This window comes from Stegostoma tigrinum, chromosome 2 (genome assembly GCF_030684315.1).
Source record: "Stegostoma tigrinum isolate sSteTig4 chromosome 2, sSteTig4.hap1, whole genome shotgun sequence".
NCBI lineage: Eukaryota > Metazoa > Chordata > Chondrichthyes > Orectolobiformes > Stegostomatidae > Stegostoma > Stegostoma tigrinum.
The window spans coordinates 127,835,893-127,857,667 of NC_081355.1; the positions used below are offsets into that span (position 1 = coordinate 127,835,893).

The 21,775-nt window shown below is 41.9% G+C and overlaps 1 protein-coding gene across 7 annotated transcripts in view; it reads right to left on the minus strand.

The window, feature by feature from the left end:
* arhgap12b (Rho GTPase activating protein 12b) overlaps positions 1-21,775 on the minus strand; it is a 238,944-nt gene that overhangs the window by 104,038 nt on the left and 113,131 nt on the right. For 6 of the 7 annotated variants that reach the window (XM_059639243.1, XM_059639245.1, XM_059639239.1 and 3 more), the window contains exons 4-5: positions 17,613-17,753; positions 16,901-16,981 (exon numbers count right to left, since the gene is read on the minus strand). In XM_059639243.1, the coding sequence (XP_059495226.1) occupies positions 16,901-16,981; positions 17,613-17,753 (222 nt within the window). The remainder of the gene's footprint in view (positions 1-16,900; positions 16,982-17,612; positions 17,754-21,775) is intronic. The other variant, XM_059639246.1, reaches the window with a different exon arrangement.

Sequence of the window (21,775 nt, forward strand, 5' to 3'; positions counted from 1 at the left end):
TTACGAATTTTCTCACCATTTAGAAAATAGTCCATGCCTGTGTTCTTTTTTCCAAAGTGCAAAACCTCGCATTTGCTCACATTGAATTTCATCAGCCATTTTTTGGACCACTCTCCTAAACTGGCTAAATCTTTCTGCAGCTTCCCCACTTCCTCAGTACTACCTGCCTGTTCATCTATCTTCGTATCATCGGTAAACTTCACCAGAATGCCCCAATCCCTTCATCCAGATAATTAATATATAAAGTGAACAGCTGCGGCCCCAACACTGAACCCTGCAGGACACCACTTGTCACCGGTTGCCATTCCAAAAAACAGCCTTTGACTCCAACTCTCTGCCTTGTGTCAGACAACCACTCCTCAATCCAAGCCAGTAGCTCACCTCGAACACCATGGGCCCTCACCTTATTCAGCGACCTCCCGTGAGGCATCTTATCAAAGGCCTTTTGGAAGTCTAGATAGATAACATCCACTGGGTTTCCCTGGTCTAACATACTTGTTACCTCTTCAAAAGAATTCTAACAGGTTTGTCAGGCACGAACTCCCCTTACTAAATCCATGCTGACTTGTTCTAATCTGACCCTGCAATTCCAAGAATTTAGAAATCTCATCCGTAACAATGGATTCTAGAATTTACCAACAACCGAGGTTAAGCTAATCGGGCTATAATTTTCCATCTTTTGTCTTGATCCTTTCTTAAACAAGGGGGTTACAACTGCAATTTTCCAATCATCTGCGCCTTTCCCAGACTCCACTGACTTTTGAAAGATCACAACCAAAGCCTCCACTATTTCCTCAGCCACCTCCCTCAGAACTCCAGGATGTAGCCCATCGGGGCTAGGAGATTTATCAACTTTTAGACCTTTTAGCTTTTCTAGCACTTTCTCTTTTATCATGCCTACCATACTCAACTCTACCCCGACTCTCCTTAATTGTTGGATACTACTCATATCTTCCACTGTGAAGAGTGACGCAAAGTACTTATTAAGTTCTTCAGCTATTTCCTTATCTCCCGTCACTAGCCTTCCAGCATCAATTTGGAGCGGCCCAATATCTACTTTTGCCTCTCGTTTGTTTCTTACACATTTGCATAACAGAAAATGAGATGTAATATTTAAATTAAATATTAAATTCATAGAGCGGGATGATCCGTTTTCCTTTGGAGGTGAAGCAGTTTTTTTTCCCCCAAGGGTACTTCACTTGCTAGAAGAATGTTACTCTGAGGATTTCCTGGAACAATTTTTATCCCTTGAAGAAAAAAAATGGAGAATTTTTTTGCCACTAGGTGGCACATGTATACTGACAGCCAGGAATTTCATTACATTTTCTGTACAGCAAAGAAAGTGTCTGACTTTGAAACTACATGTAAATCTGGAACAGAACATTTTTATATTAACACCCAATTAAAAAAAAACAAAGAAAATATGTTGTTAAAACCTGCATGATAATCAATACCAAGTGTATCTTGGGCCACAAACTCACATCTTCATTTTCTCACTAAAATTCCTGATCTCTCAATACAAGGTGTTGGTTGTTTTAGTAGGATGTGTGTGTCACTGATAAGGCCAGTATTTCTAAATCATCCCTGACTGCCCAAGATGCTAGTTAGCTACTTTCATGAACTGCTACAGTCCAGTATAGGTACACCCACAGGTCTGCTAGGGACAGCTAAAATTGTTGGCCCAGCAACACTCAAAGAACAGCAATATTGTTTCAAATTAGGATGGTTCGGGGCTTGGAGAAGAACATTTGGGTGATGGTTTTTATATGCATCTCCTTCCCTCATGCTTCTGGATAGGACAGGTCAAATGTTCAGGAAATAACTGTTGAAGGAGCCTTGGAAAGTTGCTGCAGAGCAATTTGTAGATGGAACAAAATGTTGCCACTATGGATAGATGGAGGGCAGAAATCAACATTTAAACTGGTGACTGGAATACTGATGGGGTTAGTGCCAAGCTTCTGCTGAGAAATGTCAGAGCCGCACTCATCTAGACATTGCAGATTATTCGATCTCACTGCTGACTGGTGCTTCATAGATGGTAGAGAAGCATTGAATAGTTGAAACGGGAGTTACTCATTGCTGAATTCCTAGCGTCCACCCATCTTGTACCTCCAGTACTTCTGGGGAAAGGACACCCCTCTCCACCCAATGATGCTGATGATAGGATTCAGTGATAATAATGTCATTGAACTTCAAGGGAAGATGCTTAGATTCTCCTGCTGAAGATGGTCAATACCTGTACTTGTGTGGCAAGATCTTATTTATTACTTTACAGCTCAAGCCTGCATGTTGCCTAAATCTCACCTTATATGGACATGGACTGAGGAACTGCAAATGATACTGACCAGGTGTGTACATCATCTAGGCTGGCACTTCAGTGCAGCGCTGAGGGAATGTTCCCCTACTTAAGGTGCAATATTTTAGATGAGACATTACCCTAAAACTACCTGCTCTCCAGTCTTCCTGAGGTTATGTCAAATAAGCCACAGCTCCAAACAGTAAGGGAATTCTCCCAACATTTATCCTTCATCAACATTATTAAAAGCAGCCTATCTGGACATTTATTTGTTACAACCAAGTTAGGAGGGTTGAAGTGATACCTTTCCATGTTCCAAATGTTCACTACAAAATTTGAATTTAAAATGGGAGGTGATGATGCTAGTTTATCTCAGACTATACATCGCGCAGTATCAGCAACAAGTCAGCCAGGTTCTTAAACAAGTTAATAACTAACTTCTTGCAAAAAAACTTAATCAAACAAACATGTAAAAAATAACCAAATGTTTAAACAATGTGCAAATGTATATAGACACCCCTCTTTAAAATTCACACACACAAGCACCTAGCTTGAGAAAAACGCAAACTTTGCACGAAGGGTCTAGACCCAAAACATCAGCCTTCCTGCTCCTCTGATGCTGCTTGGCCTGCTGTGTTCATCCAGCTCTACACCTTGTTATCTCTGCAGTGTACTGCCTTAAGAGTAATTTTGACAAGTAACAATTAAAAGAATTATTCACAGATTGTCCAAATGTGGGTCTCTGGAGAAAATTGCATTTTACAGTTGGCACTGGGGTGTCTTCCTGGTTCAGTTATGGCTGACTGAAGCTATCTTTCAGGAGACAGTGACATCAGTTTTTAATTTACCTTTTAGGAATTCTCTATTTGTGGCAAAGTCTTCCATTCTATGTAAAACTTCGACGAGAAGAAATTCAGAGAAAAGGCAGAACAAAAAGTTATGTTAAGCTTATTTAAATCCAATATTTATTCCCACCCAAAAACTGGATCACGCACTGAAACTAAAGCAGATTGACAGTCTCCATTCAAAGCAATTTGTTCCTTGCACATGCAACTTTGCTGCTGCTGTAGCCATTGTCTTTTGCCAATTATACGTCCCATTATGTTGTAAATTAGTATTTTAGACAACACATTGCATCATTGTCTGTAGGATCATGATGTGTACAAATTGGCTCCTACATAAAACCATAGCTTGAAAGTACTGCTGTTAAAACAGCTTCCAGCCTGAAAAGACGTGTACATACAGGCTTTTGTCCCCATCTTCCCAAAGGGTATGTTTCCATGCTGTATGAATATACGGTTCTTTCATTATTAGTTTAATAATTTAGTTTGACAGGTAAAACCTAAAGCAACATCTCATGGTGTTGATCCAAAAATGAGTAGGTTGGAAGAAATCACAAGACAAATCAACAACTGAAATAAAGTGAAGGTGGTGGTTAAGTATTTTTCCTGCTGAATGTTCCAAAGCAATTTAGAAAATTAAATACCGGACCTGAGAAGTCCGACCTAGAATCATAAAGTTATTGCAGCACAGGAAGAGGAAACTATCTGGTCTATTGTATCCGTGATAACAAGGTGTAGAGCTGGATGAACACAGCAGGCCAAGCAGCATCTTAGGAGCAGGGAAGTTGACGTTTCAGGCCTAGACTCTTCATCAGGTTGGGTTTCTGCAAAAGCAACTCAGCTAGTCACACTCCCCTGCACTTTTTCTATAACTCTACAGATTTGCTTTCTTCAAATGCTTAACCAATTCTCTTTTGGAAGCCATTACGAAGCTTCTTACACCACTTTCTTCGCCGGTCCTAATCACTCGCTGCACAAGATGATTTGCATGTTGCTGTGGGGTCTTCTGTCAAACTCCTTACTGTCACTGTCAACACCTTTGATTGCTGTCCGCTAGCTCTCGATCCCTCACTGATCAGAAAATTGTTCTCTTTATAGACTTCCTAGACCCCTTATAACATCAATCTACTCAATCAAATCACCCTGCCACTTTCTCTTCTCGAAGTAGAATCATCCCTTTTTTTCATTGCACTCCTTCTAAAATCTTCATATTCATCCGAAAGTATGGAGTCCAGAAATGGGCAAAATATAGAGACTGTACCAATGATATTTCAGTACTTACAAAAAACAATTGCTCTTTATCTGTATACTTTTTCCAGTTCAGTTCTTATGGACAAATGAATTAGGCGCAGGAATAGGCCACTTGGTTCCTCATGCTTGCTCTGCTATTCAACAAGATCATGGCTGATTTTGGCTGCACTTCCACTTTCCTGCCCATTCCTGATAACCTTTGTGTCTCTTGTTGATCATGAATCGACCCATCTGTCTTAAAAATATTCAATCACCCTGCCTCCACTGCTCACTGGGGAAGAGAGTTCTATAGACTCATGATCCTCGGACAAAAAAAAATCATTCATCTTTAATCAACTCTACAAAAACAAAAAAAACCACAGTATTCAGAGGCTGGCTGTAATTTCTAACACTTTTCTTAGGGGTAACCTAGGAGCATAAATCTGAAACATTAAAGCAAAAGTATCCTCCGTGGAAAAGTAAAGACACCCTAAAGCTGTTCAAGTAGCATCAGTTCTCACTTCAAGGCTTGAATAATAAGTCTGTTCATATTTTAGTTGCATAAATTATTTTTAAGCACTTTTTTTTCTCTTTCAAATGTTATCTTTCAAAGTCCTTCATCAAATGATGGAATTGCCTGGTTCTCTGAATAACTCTTCAGTAATAACCATAGCTAGGATGACTCAGAAATTCTGATTGTCTGGAAATTTCCTCCAAGCTATTGCAGGCATCTTGGCTTTCTTCACCTTCCACACTTTGCATGCAAGAAACAACTCAAACGTCCAGAGTATTTCATAGCAGGAGTTCTCTTTTCATATTATGCTCCAACAGGCTTTGGGATACAGCTACATTCTAAATATCATGGATGCTGACTGCACAGGAAAGGGTGTTGAAAGCCAGGAAACACCTGCTGGCTTACACATCTCCGAGCTCAACAATGGAGATTTTAAGCATAACTGATTGACCGGACACACAGATGCCCAATAAGGAAATTTTCTAGTCAAGAATGCAGCTAATCCCAGGCTGTTTGTGCACATCTCTTTATTGCAAGTAATACAGTAATAATGAAAGAACAGCTGCAGAGTTTATACTTCTGTCAAAATATTAGCAAACGTATAGGCCAAAATAGATATCACACTTTGTGATCTGATAATCTGTAGACTAGCATCAGAAATTTGATAACATGAGAGTTTATCAAAGCACTTCATCTACTCCAATAAATCAGTGACCACAAAATTTGAATAGTAAAATGTTTGAAAAATATAAACTAAAAAAGAAAATAAAAGCTTAAAACAAAAGATAAAGAGATAAAAGCAATTAGCAAATTATTACAATTATTATGTAAAAAGGCTACAATAATGTGAATACATTGAAAAGTAAGATTAAGGAGAATCATAAGGCATTTTATACATATATTCAGAGCGAGAGTGTGGCTAGGGGCAGAGTAGGTCCACTCAAGGATAAAACAGGGAATTTATGCATTATGCTAGAGGAAGTACAAACTTAAGACCAAACTACTTCAAGAAGACCACCATTATCCCAGTGCCAAAGAACAATCATGCAGCGTGCCTCAATGACTACCGCCCAGTGGCTCTGATCTCCATAATTATGAAATGCTTTGACATGTTAGCCATTGCTCAAATTTCCCTGGCCCTACACTCAACCCTAGAACATCTGAATAACAAGGATACCTATGTCAAGCTCCTATTTATTGACTATAATTCCACCTTCAACACGATAATTCCAAACAACCTATCTCTAAACTCCCAGATCTAGGTCTTGGTTCCCCTCTCGTAACTGGATCCTTGACTTCCTGATCGTTAGGCCACAAACACTAAGAATAGGCATCAAGATCTCCTCCACCATAATCCTCAACACCAGTGCTCAGCAAGGCAGCACACTAAGCCCCCTGCTATACTCCTTATACAGGCCCACCATACTCCTAATACACTTTCAACTGTGTGGCCAAATTCTGTCCCAACTCCATTTATAAGTATGCTGACAACATCACCATCATAGGTTGGATCTCAAACTACAATGAGACAGAATACAGAAATGGAGTGCTTAGCAGCATGGTGCAACAACAATCTCTTGGCTAATGCCAAACAAAGGAGCTGGTCATTGATCTCAGAAAGTCGACTGGTGGGCATGCCCCTGTCTGCATCAATGGTCCTGAGGTAGAGACGGTTGAGAAAGTCAAGTTCCTGGGAGTGGTGATCACCAACCACGTGACCTGGTCCACCCAAGTCGAAGCAACGGTCAAGAAAGCATAACAAATCCCGACTTCCTCAGGAAGCTAAAAAAATGCAGCATGCCTCCAATGATCCTTATTGATTTTTATGGATGTACCACAGAAAGTAAACTATCTGGATGCATCACAGTATGGTTTGGCAACTGCTCTTCCCAAGATAGCAAGAAACTACACCTGAGCACACAAACCAGCCTTCCATCCACTGACTCCATCTATACTCCCTACCAGCTTGGGAAAGCAACCAAAATAATCAAAGGCATCTCCCACCCTAGTTATACTTTCTTCTGTCCGGCAAAAGATACAATGGTTTGGATACACATATGAAGAATAGATTCAAGAAGAGCTTCTTTCCCATTGTTATCAGACTTTGGAATGGACCTCTCCAATGTTAATTCTGATCTTTTTATCTCTGCACCTTCTCTTCAGCTGTAACACTGTATTCTGCACTCTGTTCTGCTACTCTCTATTTGGTATAATCTGCTCGTATGGCAGGCAAAACAACACTTTTCAGCGTATCGTGGTGCAGGTGACAAGAATAAATTAATTAGGAAGTCAATGAGGTCTTTGCACCGGTGTTCACCAAGGAGAAGGGCATATATGATGGCAAGATTAGACTGGGAGACGTAGACATTCTAGGACACGCTGGTGTTAAGGAGGTCATGGTCTTGTGTGTTTTGAAAAACATTAAGCTTATATGTCTCCAAGGCCTGATGGGATCTATCCCAGGATACTGATGAAGGCAAGGGAGGAGTTTGCTGAGGCCTTCACAGAGATCTTTGTATCTTCTTTAGCCACAGGTGAGGTCTTAGAAGATTGGAGATTATCCAATGCTGTTCCTTTGTTTAAGAAGTGCAATCAGGATAATCCACGAAATTATATAATCGGTGAGTCTTACATCAGTGGATGGAAATTACTGGGAGCAGATTTTTAGGGACAGGATTTACTTGCGTTTGGAAAAGAACGGACTTATTAGGGATAGTCAGCGTGGCTTTGTGTGGGGGAGTCTTATCTCAAATTTAACTGAATTTTTTAAGCAAGTGTTATCTACATGGACTTTGCTAAAACATATGACAAGATTCCTCAAGAAGATGTTCAGAAGATTAAGTTACATGGGATCCATAGTGAGTTGCTAAATTGGATACAAAATTGGCTTGGTCATAAAAAATAAGGGGTAGTTATGGAGGGATATTTTTCTGACTAGAGATGTGTGACCAGTAGTGTTCTGCAAGGATCAGTACTAGGCATTCTTCTTTGTAATGTATAAATGAATGATTTGGAATGAAAATGTCAGAGATCTGATGAGTAAGAAAATTTCTGGAGTTGTAGATCTTAAGGAAGGTTATCAAAGGATACATCAGTTGGAAGATTCAGCGGAGAAATGGTAGATGGTGTTTAATCCAGCCATTTTGGGACATCAAATCCATGAGGTAAGTTTCCAGTAAAGGGCAGGACCCTTGTGGGTACTGATACGTAGAGACAGCTTGGGGTGTAAATCCACTGCTACCTGAAAGTGGTAACACAGGTGGATAATGTGATGCTTGGTATGCTCACCTTTATCAGTCAGGGCTCAGTGTAAAAGATGGCAAATCATGTTGCAGCTGCATAAAACCTTAGTTAGGCCACGTTTAGACAATTGTGTGCAGTTCTGTTCACCACAGTATTGGAAGAGCATGGAGGGTGTGAAGGGGGTTTACTAGGATATTGCCTCGATTGGCATATATTAGCTTTCAAGGAGAAGTTGGACAAACTTCAACTGTTTTCACTAGAGCTTTGGAGGCTAGGGGGTGACGTAACAGAAGTAGATAAAATTATGAGAGGCATGGATAAGTTGGACAGTTGGAGCCTTTTTCCTCAGGGTAGAAATATTAAATACTAGGGGACTTAAGTTTAAAGTGAGAGGGGAAAAGTTTAAAAGATATGTATGAGGCAAGTCCTTTATGTAGAAGGTGGTAGATGGCTGCAATGCACTGCTGGGGAGGTGATAAGAGAAAATATGATCGCAACATTGAAGAGACATTTAGGCAGATAAATGAACAGGCAGGAAATAGAGGGATAGGAATCATGTGCAGAATCCTGCACATGAATCCGTTTACTTGGAGTATATAGTGTGAAGTATAGTGGGTCTATCTCCTTTAAGGAAATTTTATTTGGTTGAGTTAGGAATTTGAATTGAGACTTAAATGGTACTTTATTAAAGCACCATGTTTCTGCTGCAAAGGAAACATTTTGTTTGCTTTTTCCAGTGAACCAAAAAGAAACAGATTTACAATGAAACTGGCAAGGCATTAATTGCCTATCACTACCAGCTTTGAACTGAGTGACTTGCAAAGCCACTGCACAAGGCAATTAAGAATCTACCACAATGCTGTTGGTCTGGAATAACATGCAGGCCAGACCATGTAAGGGCTGCAGATCTTCTTTCCGAAAGAACAGATGGACTTTTAATAACAAATTGGCAAAGGTTACACGGTCATCCGTTATGCTCGTTTTCAATTCTAAATTTTTAATGAACTCATTTCACTATCTGCCATGCCACAATTTGAAGCTATAGCACCTCAACATCAGCTTGGGTGCTGGATCATCAGTCTGTTTAAATTATGACTATGCCATTATAGTCCCACAAGAGCTGTTAAATAGTTTGGCAGCAAAGTTTCCTTTCACCTCCTTTCACATATGCTTTATGCATTTAAGTAACAAATTAGATTATTTCCAAGCACTTCACGACAAATCACAGCAAAATAATTCAGTACGTCTGCAATCGGCAGAATTCATTCTTGCTCCTTTATGAGTAGCAATTAACATCAATTTTAATGACTTTTATTTTTAAAAGAAGCCACATTTCACTAATAATAGCAGTGTTGTTGCTATAGTGTTTCTGCAGAATTATGGTTACAATTAAAATAATTACATAATTGCTCTTTAAACCCTGCTTTGCATTACAAAGGAAGAAGTGCCAGATGTCAAGATGACTCTTTTACTAGATCTGTAACAGTTGTTGTGATCAAGACGGTTTGTTTACTATTCTCTTTCCATCTTTGATTTCCTTCTAGCATTTGCAAAATCATAGCAAAATACACTGTTGACAATAAACCAACAACAGGTTTCCGGCAAAGGTTGGGAGCAGAATACAATAAAATAGGCCAAACAGAATATGGGCACAAAGAAGGCAGGTAAGACAAAGAAGGCAGGCAGAAAGCACAAGAAAAAGTTCATTCGATGACATAGGAGGACCCCAAAAATCTTCAACAAATGTACTTCAGTAAAAAGACAGCAAACAAATGATGAGATTCATTAGAGTCAAACCGTAAAATATTGTGGAGGTTGAGGGCATTCATGAGGCTCTGAAATGAGTGCTTTACATCAATCTTCATAAAGAAAAAGAATGACATTAATATTAATGGGCACTGGAGTATGTGTGACAAGACACAATGTATAGGGAACAACCTGACAGAAGAAAGCTTTAAATAATGACAACCAATTTAATAGCGAACAACTCATCCTGTCAAGGTTTAATGCTACATAGATCACTGAAAGAAATTAGAATTGAGTTTGCAGTAAGTCTGGCCACAATACTTTAAATCTCTTTGGATACCAGAGTACTAGAAACTGGAGGATTTTTTTTTCCTTCCAAATACAATTACGTAAGAAGGATAAACTCATGAGCCACAAGCAATTTCAACTAGCCACTAGGGTCAAAGACAGAATTAGTGATGACAGCGACAAGTGGTGTGTCAAGCATGTGAGTTCCTGCACACCAGTAAACACATTTGCAATAAGTGTGTGAAGCTGGATGAACACAGCAGGCCAAGCAGCATCTCAGGAGTACAAAAGCTGACGTTTCGGGCCTAGATCCTTTATCAGAGAGGGGAATGGGGAGGGTGTTCTGGAATAAATAGGGAGAGAGGGGGAGGCGGACCGAAGATGGAGAGAAAAAAATCGGTGGAGAGGAGAGTATAGGTGGGGAGGTAGGGAGGGGATAGGTCAGTCCAGGGAAAACGGACAGGTCAAGGAGGTGGGATGAGGTTAGTAGGTAGGAAATGGAGGTGCGGCTTGAGGTGGGAGGAAGGAATGGGTGAGAGGAAGAACAGGTTAGGGAGGCAGAGACAGGCTGGACTGGTTTTGGGACGCAGTGGGGGGAGGGGACAAACTGGGCTGGTTTTGGGATGCAGTGGGGGAAGGGGAGATTTTGAAGCTTGAGAAGTCCACATTGATACCATTGGGCTGCAGGGTTCCCAGGCGGAATAACTGAGTTGCTGTTCCTGCAACCTTCAGGTGGCATCATTGTGGCACTGCAGGAGGCCCATGATGGACATGTCGTCTAAGGAATGGGAGGGGGAGTTAAAATGGTTCGCGACTGGGTGGCGCAGTTGTTTGTTGTGAACCGAGCGGAGGTGTTCTGCAAAGCGGTCGCCAAGCCTCCGTTTGGTTTCCCCAATGTAGAGGAGGCCACACCGGGTGCAATGGATACAGTATACCACATTGGCAGATGCGCAGGTGCCTAGACCCCAAAACATCAGCTTTCTGGCTCCTAAGATGCTGCTTGGCCTGCTGTGTTCATCCAGCTCCACACTTTGTTATCTCAGATTCTTCAGCATCTGCAGTTCCTATTATCTCAGGATATCTCATCTGGCTGCAAAGGAACTTGGGAGTGTGAGGGGAAGTTCAGTTATCATGGTTTCATGTGGGTACCAATGACTCGGGTAGAAAGAGGAAAGACAGTCTGACAGCATATGAGCAGCTAAGAGCTAAATTAAGAAGTACATCCAAAAAAGGTAGTAATGTCCAGATTACTACCACAGCCACAAGCTAATTGGCACAGGGTCAACAAGATGAAAGAGGACAATGCATGGCTCAAAGATTGGTGTTGGAGAAATGGATTCAAATTCCTGGGACAATACTGGGTAAGGCTTTCTGTCTTAATACAAGAAGCATTCAGAATAAAGTAGATGAACTGTTGGCACAAATTGACGTCACAAGTAACAGGACAGAGTATGAAAAGGGTCAGTAATCTAACTTCAGGCACAGTAGATAAAGGGGCATCAATGAGAAGGGGCAGGGTCAACACAGACATAGTGTACTGTATTTAAATGCGTGTGGTATACAAAACATGGCAAATGAATTTGTGGCACAGTTTGAAATAGGTGGATGTAATGCCATGGACATCACAGAGACATGGTTGCAAGGAGATCAGGGCTGGGAACAAACATCCAAGCATTCATATCCTATTGAAAGGACGGGAAGATGGGCAGAGAGAGTGAGGTTGCCTTGTTAGTAAGAAATTAAATTAAGTCAATAGCAACAAGAGATAAAGGTCGGAAGGAACAGAATCTGTTTTGTAGAGTTGAGGAATCACAAAGTGAAAAAGACCCTGGGGGGACTCATATACTGGCCTCTGGATAGTCAAGATGTGAGGAAGAAAATAAATCAGGAGATAGAAAAGGGGTGTAAGAAAGGCACTATTTCAATAATCATGAGGGCACTTCCAATAAGCATGTGGATTGGAAAATCAAGTTGGTAGCAGATCTCTGATACATTAAAGGGGTGTATGGGTGAGGCCCACACTGAACCCCCTAATATCCATTTAGCCATACACAAATACGAGCAAACCTAGATGCCTTATTCACCTACATACATGCAGAATAGCTTCCTGCATTATGTGCTCATGAAGAGACAAGCAAGGCCACACCAACTTAGCTCTACATTATGTTGATTTAGGAAACAGTCCTCCCATAAGGCCACACTTCCATTCGCTAGGACCAGAAAGGCTGCCCAAGGTTTGGGAGAAGATTAATTACATGCTAGTACCAATTAATAGAGCATTGCAGTAGCAGCAACTGGACTCGTCCAGCTGTGCTCACGCACAAGTCAAAACAAGCTCTGTCTGCCTCTTTGTAGGACCCGTATGGGCCCATGCTATGCCTGCCTCTTTGTAGGGTGCGTGGAACAATCCCTCTTCTGCACCAACACTGGCCCCAAACCCTACCTCTTCCTCCATTACATTGATGACTGTATCGGCGCCGCCTCATGCTCCCACAAGGAGCTTGAACAGTTCTTCCACTTCACCAGCACCTTCCACCCCAACCTCAAGTTCACCTGGACCATCTCCAACGCATCCCTCACCTTCCTGGGCCTCTCTGTTTCCATCTCAGGTAACCAACTAGAAACTGATATCCATTTCAAGCCCACTGACTCCCACAGATACCTAGAATACACCTCCTCCCACCCACCTTCCTGCAAAAATTCCATCCCCTATTCCCAATTCCCAATTCCTTTGCTTCTGCTGCATCTGCTCCCAGGATGAGGCATTCTACTCCCGTACATCTCAGATGTCCTCGTTCTTCAAGGACTGCAACTTCCCCTCCGCAGTGGTCGAGAACGCCCTCGACCACGTCTCCCGCGTTTCCCGAAACTCATCCATCACACCCCGTCCCTGCAATAACCGCCAATGGAGAATCTCCCTCATCCTCACATACCACCCCATCAACCTCCGGATCCAACGCATCATCCTCCGACACTTCCGCCATCTGTAATCCGAACCCATCACCAAAGTCATTCTTCCATTCCCACCCTTGTCTGTCTTCCGGAGGGACTACTCTCTCCGAGACTCCCTTGTCCACTTCACAATCCCCTCCAACCCCACCACACCCAGCTCTTTCCCCTGCAACCGCAGGAAGTGCTACACCTGCCCCCACACCTCCTCCCTCACCCCCATCCCAGGCCCCAAGAAGACATTCCACATCAAGCAGATGTCCACCTGCACATCTGCCAATGTGGTATACTGCATCCGCTGTACCCGTTCTGGCCTCCTCTACATTGGGGAAACTAACTGGAGGCTTGGGGACCGCTTTGCAGAACTCCTACGCTCGGTTCGCAATAAACAACTGCACCTCCCAGTCGTGAAACATTTCAACTCCCGCTCCCATTCTTCAGACATCATGTCCACCCTGGGCCTCCTGCAGTGCCACAATGATGCCACCCAAAGGTTGCAGGAACAACAACTCATATTCCGCTTGGGAACCCTGCAGCCCAATGGTATCAACGTGGACTGCACAAGTTTCAAAATCTCCCCTTCCCCCACTGCATCCCAAAACCAGCCCAGCTCGTCCCCGCCTCCCTAACCTGTTCTTCCTCTCACCTATCCCCTCCTCCTACCTCAAGCCACACTCCCATTTCCTACCTACTAACCTCATCCTGCCCCCTTGACCTGTCTGTCCTTCCCGGGCTGACCTATCCCCTCCCTACTTCGCCACCTGCATTCAGGTCTACTGGCTTCATCCCCGCCCCTTTAACTTGTCTGTCTCCTCTCCACCTACCTTCTCCTCTATCCATCTTTGATCCGCCTCCCCCTCTCTCCCTATTTATTTCAGAACCCTCTTCTCCCCACCACCGCACCCCCCAACCTTTCTGAAGAAGGGTCTAGGCCCAAAACGTCAGCTTTTGTGCTCCTAAGATGCTGCTTGGCCTGCTGTGTTCATCCAGCTCCACACTTGGTATCTTAAGATGGATCCACAATACTTTGTGATGCCTATCAAAAAGGTAACTCAATGACTAGGGCTGACTCCTACCCGATATCCTATCTTTGAAGTCTTCCAGACAGGGTAAAAATATAGACTACATTACCAAAAAGAGTTACCCGAAAAATAAAGGCAGATTCCCTTGAATGCCCACGCAAAGGAAATTTCCACTGTCAAACTCCAGATACGTTATATCAATGTCGTCATGTCATGTGGATTCTGAAATACCCTAATCATTTTTCATAGGCTGATGAACCAGATACTGGCATGCCTTTCTTAACTGTGTAGTATACCTAGAAGACCACCCCCCCACCCCGACCACCGTGCATTGACACCTGGGAAACATACAAGGTAACTGAAACCCACTTCCAGAAAAGATAGTAGGCTGACCTAGTGCGCAATCTTGGAAACGAGCTTGTTGAGGCTCAAGCGATATCATCAGGAAATGTAGTGGGTCAAAGACAATTACTGATTTGGGGTGCAAAGGAATCAGCAGTAGCACAGTTACCTATCTGTACAATAAATCAGGAAGTCATGAGGTTCTTGGGGATGTGAGGATTATACACAATGTTCATTCACTCAACACAGTAGTTGACCAATTACAGAAAAGTTAGTACAGGCTGAGAAATGCCAAACCATTTTTGAAAAGCTGAAGACCATTTTTATAATGAAAAGTATTCAGCCTGGAGCTCAGTAACCAGTGGTGTTCAGCAGGGATCTGTTCTGGGACCTCTGCTCTTTGCGTTCTTTATAAATGACTTGGATGGGGAAGTGAAAGGGTGGGTTAGTAAAAACAGAAAGAACTGTGGGTGCAGTAAATCACGAACAAAAACAAAGTTGTTGGAAAAGCTCAGCAAATCTGACAGCATCTGTGAAGGAGAAAACAGAGTTAACATTTCGGGTCCGGTTACCTTTCCTCAGAACTGAGTTAGTAAGTTTGCCAATAAACATGAAGGTTGGTGGAGTTGCGGACAACACGGACAACTGTTGTAGGTTGCAATGGAACATTGACAGGATGCAGAGCTGAGCAAAGAAATGGCAGATGGAATTCAACCCAGAAAAGTGTGAAGCGATTCATTTTGGAAGGTCAGATTTGAATGCAGAATACAGGGTTAACAGCAGGATCCTTGGTAGTATAGAGGAACAGAGGATCTTGGGGTCCACGTGCATAGATCCCTCAAAGTTGCCACCCAAGTTGATAGGGTTGTAAGGAAGGCGTATGATGTGTTGGCTTTTATTGGCAGGGGATTCGAGTTTAAGAGGCGTGAGGTTATGCTGCAGTTCTATGAAACTCTGGTTAGACCACACTTGGAATAATGTGTTCAGTTCTGGGCACTTCTTTGTAGGAAAAATGTGGAAGCTTTAGAGTGGTTGCAGAGGAGATTTACCAGGATGCTGCCTGGACTGGAGGGTAGGACTTGAGGAAAGGTTGACGGAGCTTGGGTTTTTTCATTTGAGCGAAGAAGGATGAGAGGTGAATTGATAGAGGTGTAAAAGATGATGAGGAGGCCTTGACAGAGTGGATAGCCAGAGGCCTTTTTCCCCAGTGCGGAAACGACTATTACAAGGGGGCATAATTTTAAGGTGACTGGAGGAAAGTATGGGGAGATGTCAGAGGTAGGTTCTTCACACAGAGAGTGGTGGGGGTGTGGAATGCGCTGCTGGCAGTGGTAGCGGGGTCAGATAATTTAGAGATTTTTAAGCGTCTCTTGGATCGGCACGTGGAGGACAGTAAAAGATAGGGTATACAGGGTAGATTGATCTTAGTAGGATTAAAGATCAGCACAACATTGTGGGCTCAGGGCTTGTGCTGTGCGGTACTGTTCTATGTTCTGTGAGTCAGTCTGCAGGATTAAACAAGCATTTGGCATAACCATTGATGCAAATGACATGGGGAGGAGCTGTCCTCCTTCAGGAAGGCAAATCAGATGAGAGAGGCCAATAGGTACTCCGCTAAGTAACTAAGGCCGCATCAGAAATAGTACTCCACAATAGAGAAGAGAGCAATTGGTTATTACTGGCTTTCAAACACTGAGATGGCTATCACAAATCTACACTGAACACAATACGTTAAAGTGTTGTGGAAAAGCTTAAGACAGGAGGACCAGATTATCCCAGTGAAGTTTGTTCTTTCAACCATACCCCAAAAATCACTAACAGGAAATCAAATGCACTTGCAGATGCCCAGTCAAGAACCTTGAGAGAACGGATTAAGAATGAAGAGATAACATTGTCCAAGGCTATAAGAACAAATGGGACAGCGTGTATGTCCAATGTTTTATGTTATTTTGGTTTTTGTTTATAACAAAATGAGAACGAAATATTTGTCACCAGATGTGCAGTGGAAATGTCATAACTCCTGTGGCCATATCCTGACAAAAACTATAAGATGATTTTGGGAAACTCATCTGGGAAGTGGGTAAACAAATCGACAATCTAATATATACAGTCAGATATATATAAATATAAGCGATAAAAAAACTGATCCCTCTCTCCTCCCCAGGATGGAGGCCAATGAGCTCAGTCTTGTCTATTACGCAGCTAAGATCACTTCTTTCTTAAGGCAGATCATATGAAGTGCTTGGTAAATACAATTTTCAATAAATGCCAATAAACACTCAAATCTCCTAACCAGGCACCACCTATATCAGATCACAACTGAAAATAACTTTCTGGGGTTGGCTTATGGTCCAAAATAAACCAGGTACACACAACAAGAATTACACCCTCAACAGCTGCATAGCTTTTGTGAATGCAACGTACTCACCTGTGGCAATTCCCATTCAGATTTGGATCCATCTGTACGATAGTAATATTGTCGGCCTTGATCATCAACGTGTTTCATCCACTGAAAACAAAGACATTGTTTTACACTCTGGCATATTTGTTTGCAGGACTTAGCACTATCTTAATTTTGTGTCAAAAAGAAAATGAAAAATACTGCTACTTTGTACGATTATTATTTTCTACGTAAATTTTACTCCAAGTTCTCCAGGGCTCATAACAAATACTGAAAATGGACAATGAAAATCAGCAATAATAAGCTTCAATCGGTTTAAGAAAAAATGTTGAGACTCAAACTGAAACTTTGATGTGAGAAAGTCATTGGTTTTTCTATCACCTGACTGATGACTTAATGACATCATCAGTCTAGAAACAACCTCCTCAACTTCTTGAAATACAAGTCAAACAGAAAACTATTACGACTTATGAAACTCTTGAAATCAAATTGAACAGTATGTGGAAATTGCTGTTGATTTGGATATTACTGATTTACTTGCAGGTAACACTAGTAACTCATTCATTATCGTCAGCTAAAAATATTTAATTTTCAATTTTAATCAAATGAAATTACCAAAGTACTGAACTCCACAACTACAATTTATAACAGCTACACTGTGTTCTGTTTCTTTTAAAAAAGAAACTGTAAGAGCAAACAGCTAAGGTGCAAATCAACTGAAGAGAAGAAATCAAAGTACCTTTTCATCAGTATAATCATTGACATACAAAGTGTGGCCATGTTCATCCATTTCTTCTGACCACCCACGTGGAGGTAAATCAAATTGATTATCTGTATGGCTGGAGTAAATGCTGCGATTGGTCTCTTCAGTGATGTGATGCTGGAAGCATTTAGAGAAGGAAGATGTTGTGCTTTACGTGTCTGATTATGCAAGGTTCAGGCATTTGAGAATTGCTATTGTTATTTAAAAAAATACAGAGGTAAATACAGATTTCCCCTTGATGAATACTATCCCCTTAATTAAAAGGTGCAAGAAATGAAGCAAACACAATTCTCAGGGGTGACACGATGGCTCAGTGGTTAGCAGTGCTGCCTCACGATACCAGGGACCTTGGTTCAATTCCAGCCTTGCGTGACTGTGTGGAGATACCACGTTCTCCCACTGTCAGCATGGGATTCCTCCGGGTGTTCTGGTTCCTCCCACAGTCCAAAGATGTGCTGGTTAGGTGGACTGGCCACAGTAAAATGTGAGGTTATAGGGATAGGTTGGGGGTCTGGGTCCAGGCGAGATGCTCTTAGGTGAGTCAGTGAGGATGTGATGGGCTGAATGACTTCCTTCCATGTTGTAGGGTTTTATGTTCTCCCATAATTAACACAAGAATTGCAGAAATGAAAAAAATTTCAAACTTGTATCACACTTGGCGTGAAGGAATATTTCCCAGACACACTCATGAAAAGCCCAGCTATAATTTTTACATTGGGCCTACTTATCTCAGAACACTTTCTCTCAACCCCAACTATCTAAACCTTTTGAGAAGATTTGTAGCTCAGGTTGTAGACATGCTTGTCCAGGCAGGGGGTTTGGTTGCAAACATTTTGTTGCCCTGCAAAGTAAAATTGTCAGTGGCCTCCAGTGAAGCGTTGATGTTCTGTCCCACTTGTTATTTACATGTCTCAGTTTGCTACGGTGGGTGGTATTACTTCCAGCTTTGTTTCTCAGTGATTTGTTTGGCTTGTGCGATTATGGATGTTTTTTCCCGTTATACTTGTGTCCCTCGTTGTGCGTGTATAGTGACACAAGTGAGAATTGGTCATGTCTCTTGGTGGCTAGTTGCCGTTCATGTATCTTTATTGTCAATTTTCTTCCAGTTTGGCCTATGTAGTTTTTCTCAAGTCCTTCCGTGATATTTTGTATACCACCCCACTTCTGCTGGTTTTAGGTATGGGATCCTTTACATTCATTAGTAGCTGTCGTAGGGTGGTTGTCGGTTTGTGAGCTAAACATGGACAATGAAGAACACGTGTTCAGCTGGGACAACACATCCAAAATCGCACAAGCCAAACAGAGACACGCCAAGGAATTCCTGGTGGCCTGATGTTCCAACTGGAATTCCATCAAGAAACACATTGAATTAGACCCTGTGTACAAACTACTGAAAAACAAAACCTGAAATAATACCAACCACCCAGCAAACCAAGGCAAATAAATAACAAACGGGGAACAGAACACAGATGCTTCACCAGAGGCACACTGACAAAGTTACCTAGCAGGTTGATAAAATGTTTGCAACCAAACCTACCAGTTCAGCGAGCAGGTCCACGGCCTCAGACACAATCCGAGCTATAAATCTTTTTGAAAACTTTAGACACCAATGGGCGGAACACCATCAAACTGGCCCACAGATGGGAAACAAATGTCATCCGACTGAGCATGACATGTAAACAATTATGCATCCTGCACGAATGCCTCAGAAAGCAGGTACTGCCACAAAGCTTAAGGTATAAATCATCTGTCAACAATCCACAGGCATGGAGGATAGCCGAACAGAACAGCCGCAGAATTATAAGGGTTATGATCAACGATATCCACAACCACCTCCATAAATACGAACAGGAAATTGTGCACCAAAAACTCTGTACTCCAACATAACTGACCAGAAACGGACATCCACACTCAAACAAGCCATCAGCATACAACAACAAAAGACCAGAACAAAGAAAAGAATAGATTCATAGATTAAGAACATCTCAGACCAACTACTTACAGACACCAAGAAGACCATTTTAGTACGTTGCCTGCATTATAACTACAGAAACAACAAAAAGACTGAGTTCCTGGCTGCACTGGAATCAACACTAAAAAACAACAGACTCACGGAAGTAGTACAATTCAGCATCAGACATTTGTCCCAACATGTGGCAAAAAAGGAAAGTGGACAACATTCAGCACAGGAGACGGGAAAGCCCTGAAAAGACTCAAGAAAGACAGGAACATTGTCTTCTTACCAGCAGACAAAGGATGCATGACAGTAATTGTCAACACAACCCAGTACATCGAGAAAGCTTAACACACTACTAGCAGATACCAACACCTACCAACAGATGGTAATAGACTGGATTACAACGATCCTGAAGAAATTGCACAACTCTGGTAGTCTCCTTTGCTGGTGCCTCCTAAAAATGAAGCCAGGAGGATTCAACACACCCCAATTCTACAGACTCCCCAAGGTACACAAACCGGGGGGACCCCTCAGACCCACTGCCTCACTGCCAGGTACACCAACATATAGACTTATCTCCCCCACCTCTTGTATTCTATTTCTCCAGATGTAAAAGTCAGTAGTACATTAGTTTTTGAATTTTCACTGTTTCCAGCTTTTCACCATTTAAAAAGTACTCTGTTCCATTATTAAAACTGACAATAAGAGCTTTTTTATATACAGAAAAAAGGAAGAGAAAGGTCAAAATGAAAATAGGCCCCCTAGAAACAAATCTGGTGAAATAATTATAGGGAAAAAAGGAAATGGCAGAGGAGGTGAACAGATATTTTGAATCAGGCGTAACGGTGGAAGGTACTTCAAACTTCCGAATGAAACTAAAGATCACTGGGAAGGAATTAAGTAAGACCTCTATCATGGGAGCAGTTGTATCAGGCGAGACAGTTAAGTACCTTGGTCTCGATGGCTTGCATCCTAGGATCCTAAAAGAAAAAGCTACAGAAATAGTGGATGCATTTGTTGTAATTTTCCAAAAATTCTTGCATTTTGGAGAAGTACCGGAGGATTGGAAAACTGCCCATATGACTCTTATTCAAAAAGCTCCTTTAAATGAGAGTGTCTACACATGAATCAGCACAATCTTATCACTTAGTAAATCCTGCTTGCCATCACTGCTGCTTTTGCTGACCTCCATTGATTCCTGGCATGCAGTGGTTCAGATTTTAAATTGTTCCTTTTTTGCCTCCCAATGCCTTCATGGTCTTTCCCCCAATCTCAGAACATTGTTTCTTCACCTAAGGCCTTATGTGCATCTCTTTTTGTTGCCATTTCTTCAAGAGCCTTGAGGAATCACTGGAATTTTCTGGATGTTTCTGCACATCATCTGCCTCTTCAGGATTCTCCTTAAAACTGATCTTTTCAATCAAGCTTACAGACACTCATTCTGGTGCTATCTTTTTTATCTTAATGGTCATTTTTTGCTAGTTAAACTTCACCGAAATGCTGTGATTGGTTTATTTAAGGAAGTAACCTAAGTGGTTGATAAGTGAATGTCAATAGACTAATGCAAAATACTGGTCTATGATCATTTACCAAGTATGGCAACATCTGGCAAAAGAACTAGAGTTAACATTTTAGATCTTGCAAGCTTTCACGGCATGTTGCAGAACAGTAACAAAAACTTTTAAGAGTACAAGCATTTAAACAAAAAAGGGCCAAATAGCAGCAAAGATGGTGAAAAGGCAACCTTAATTGCTTATGTAAATAAATGCAGTATTCAGAATAAAATAAAATTAATAGAACAAATAGAGATGAATAACAGCATAAAATGCACTTACAGAAGCAGCACATTCGGTCCATCTAGTCTACTCTACTATTTGATAATGCTGATGTTCGTAGATCATTGTGGAATCCCTACATTGTGGCAACAGGCCCTTCCACCCAACAAGTCCACACCGCCCCTCACGGCATCCCACACAGGCCCATCCCTCATAACCCACCTATTCTACACATCCCTGAACACTACGACCAGTTTGGCATGGCCAATCCACCTAGCCTGCATATCTTTGGACTGTGGGAGGAAACCGGAGAACCCAGAGGAGACCCACACAGACACGGGGAAAATGTGTAAATTCCACACAGACAGTTGCCTGACAGTAGAATCTTAACCGGGTCCCTGGCATTG